General features: G+C 34.7%; 1 protein-coding gene across 1 annotated transcript in view; it reads left to right on the plus strand.

Moving 5' to 3' along the window:
* The window catches only part of OXSR1 (oxidative stress responsive 1), a 143,556-nt gene that overhangs the window by 117,312 nt on the left and 24,297 nt on the right, over positions 1 to 1,947 (plus strand). The window contains exon 11 of the mRNA XM_023514051.1: positions 1,348 to 1,470. Coding sequence (XP_023369819.1) covers positions 1,348 to 1,470 — 123 coding nt within the window. The remainder of the gene's footprint in view (positions 1 to 1,347; positions 1,471 to 1,947) is intronic.

Consider the following 1,947-nt stretch of genomic DNA (forward strand, 5'->3'; position numbering starts at 1 on the left):
GGAGGCAAAAAGAACAATATAGTCTTCCAGAGAAGGGGGAAAATGTCATGAACAGAACCATGAGTTCATGAGGACCCCAAGAACACCTTTAGAAGCCAGATCATAAGAGAGCAGTTATCTTCAAAATTATGAAAGAAAATGATTCCTAAGCCAATCTGTTTTTTTTTTTTTTTTTTAAGAAAGTATGAAAGAAGTGTGGGAATGGAGTCAAGATAAGTTCAGAAATGCATGGCTTTAATAAATATACCATGCTAATAGTGGAGAAAGTACTTAAAACAGATATGTGATGAAGAAGTATAGTCCACTGGATGATGGTAGAGTTTAATCTGAAATAGCAGACATGGTGTGAAATTAGCCTTGGAGCAAAGCAAGAGGCTTTGGTGAGAGTCTTCAAGAAGATGCTGCTGATAGAATACATAATTTATTTGAATGTGGTAAAAGATTTTCACAGCTGAGAAAATAAGTATTCAGGGGAAACAAGATAATGCGGGAAAGAGAAGTAGAAGTAATATACCAAAAGGCTCAACCATGAGTATTGTGTGTTTAATTATGTTATGCAAACACTGAATATCGATTTGATCAAAATTATCTTGAGAGAAGAATAGAAGATTGATAATAGGGTTAAATTCTCATTTTCCATTGTGGGAAGTTCCATAAATAATTCCTAAAACCAAAATATTAATGAATAATGATAGAAACACATTAGAGCAGTGGTTCTCAAGCTTCCTAATGCCATGGCCCTTTAATACAGTTCCTGTGGGTTGTGATCCATAGATTGAGAACCGCTGCATTAGAGAGATGAATGTAAATTCTAAAATAAGCTAAAATAAATTGAAAGTGGTTATTTCCTGTGGAGAAATTAGTGCTTAGGAGATTGCTCTTTTTCTTCACACTTGCATAGAAACTTGTAAAGTATAGAAAACTACAATTTTGACTTAAAAACTTAAAGAAGAGCAAATGACTCAAAAACTCTTTTTTCTTCATTATCCAAGGGCATTAAAACATTAAATACATTTGACTATGGCTTTACATACGAAGGATTTTGATGTTGTTTGGGCACAGAGTACAAGGGAACATCAGCGGTTGTGGAGACAGCAGAGGTTATGAACAGAGAGGGTTGGAATATATGAATTTGTATGGGAGCACTTAAGGGGAAGATGATTATCTACTTGTAAACAACATAACTGAATCATGTGTACTCTCATATTAGTTTGAAATTAAAAAGGAATAAAAGAAAAAAAGATAGTTATTGGCTTAATGGGTTGAAGTGATAGAAAAATATGACTGCATTTTCTATTTTGTAAGTGTGAAGCACTACCATAATTTATGTTTCTTCCTTATGAGCAGGTTCGGAGAGTACCAGGTTCCAGTGGCCGTCTTCATAAGACAGAAGATGGAGGCTGGGAGTGGAGTGATGATGAATTTGATGAAGAAAGTGAGGAAGGAAAAGCAGCAATTTCACAACTTAGGGTAAATTTTGTTAAACTATATCTAGAATTTTCTGTAGTTCTTAATTCAGTTTAATCAGCTAAAATATAAAGAATACAATTATTCATGATAGGATTTCCTTAAACAACTTATTAACATCGAGAGCCTAGTCAGTTCTGCATGGAAATTGGACTGGCACATATGTTTGAATATAATAACATTTAGTGTATATAAAAAGGACCCAAATCTAGAGACAGAATCTATAAGGTCTGAGATGAAAAATACACTGGATAGATTTAAACATCTCAGAAGAGGAAGTTAGCAAACTTGAAGGCCTAGCAATAGAAACTTTGTCCCGGAAGTCTTTTATCCTGTTACCTAAAGAAGAATAGTATACGGTTTTTCAGTTAATAGATCTTGGATATCTGTCTGGGATGTGTGTGGTGGTGGTGGTGAGAGGGATGCTGTGCCTTAGTTTTTGTAAAAGCAGTAAACTGCCTCTCTCCTCCCTCTCCTCTC

The sequence above is a fragment of the Otolemur garnettii genome, unplaced genomic scaffold (assembly GCF_000181295.1).
Source record: "Otolemur garnettii isolate 467f Iridium unplaced genomic scaffold, OtoGar3 scaffold00002, whole genome shotgun sequence".
NCBI lineage: Eukaryota > Metazoa > Chordata > Mammalia > Primates > Galagidae > Otolemur > Otolemur garnettii.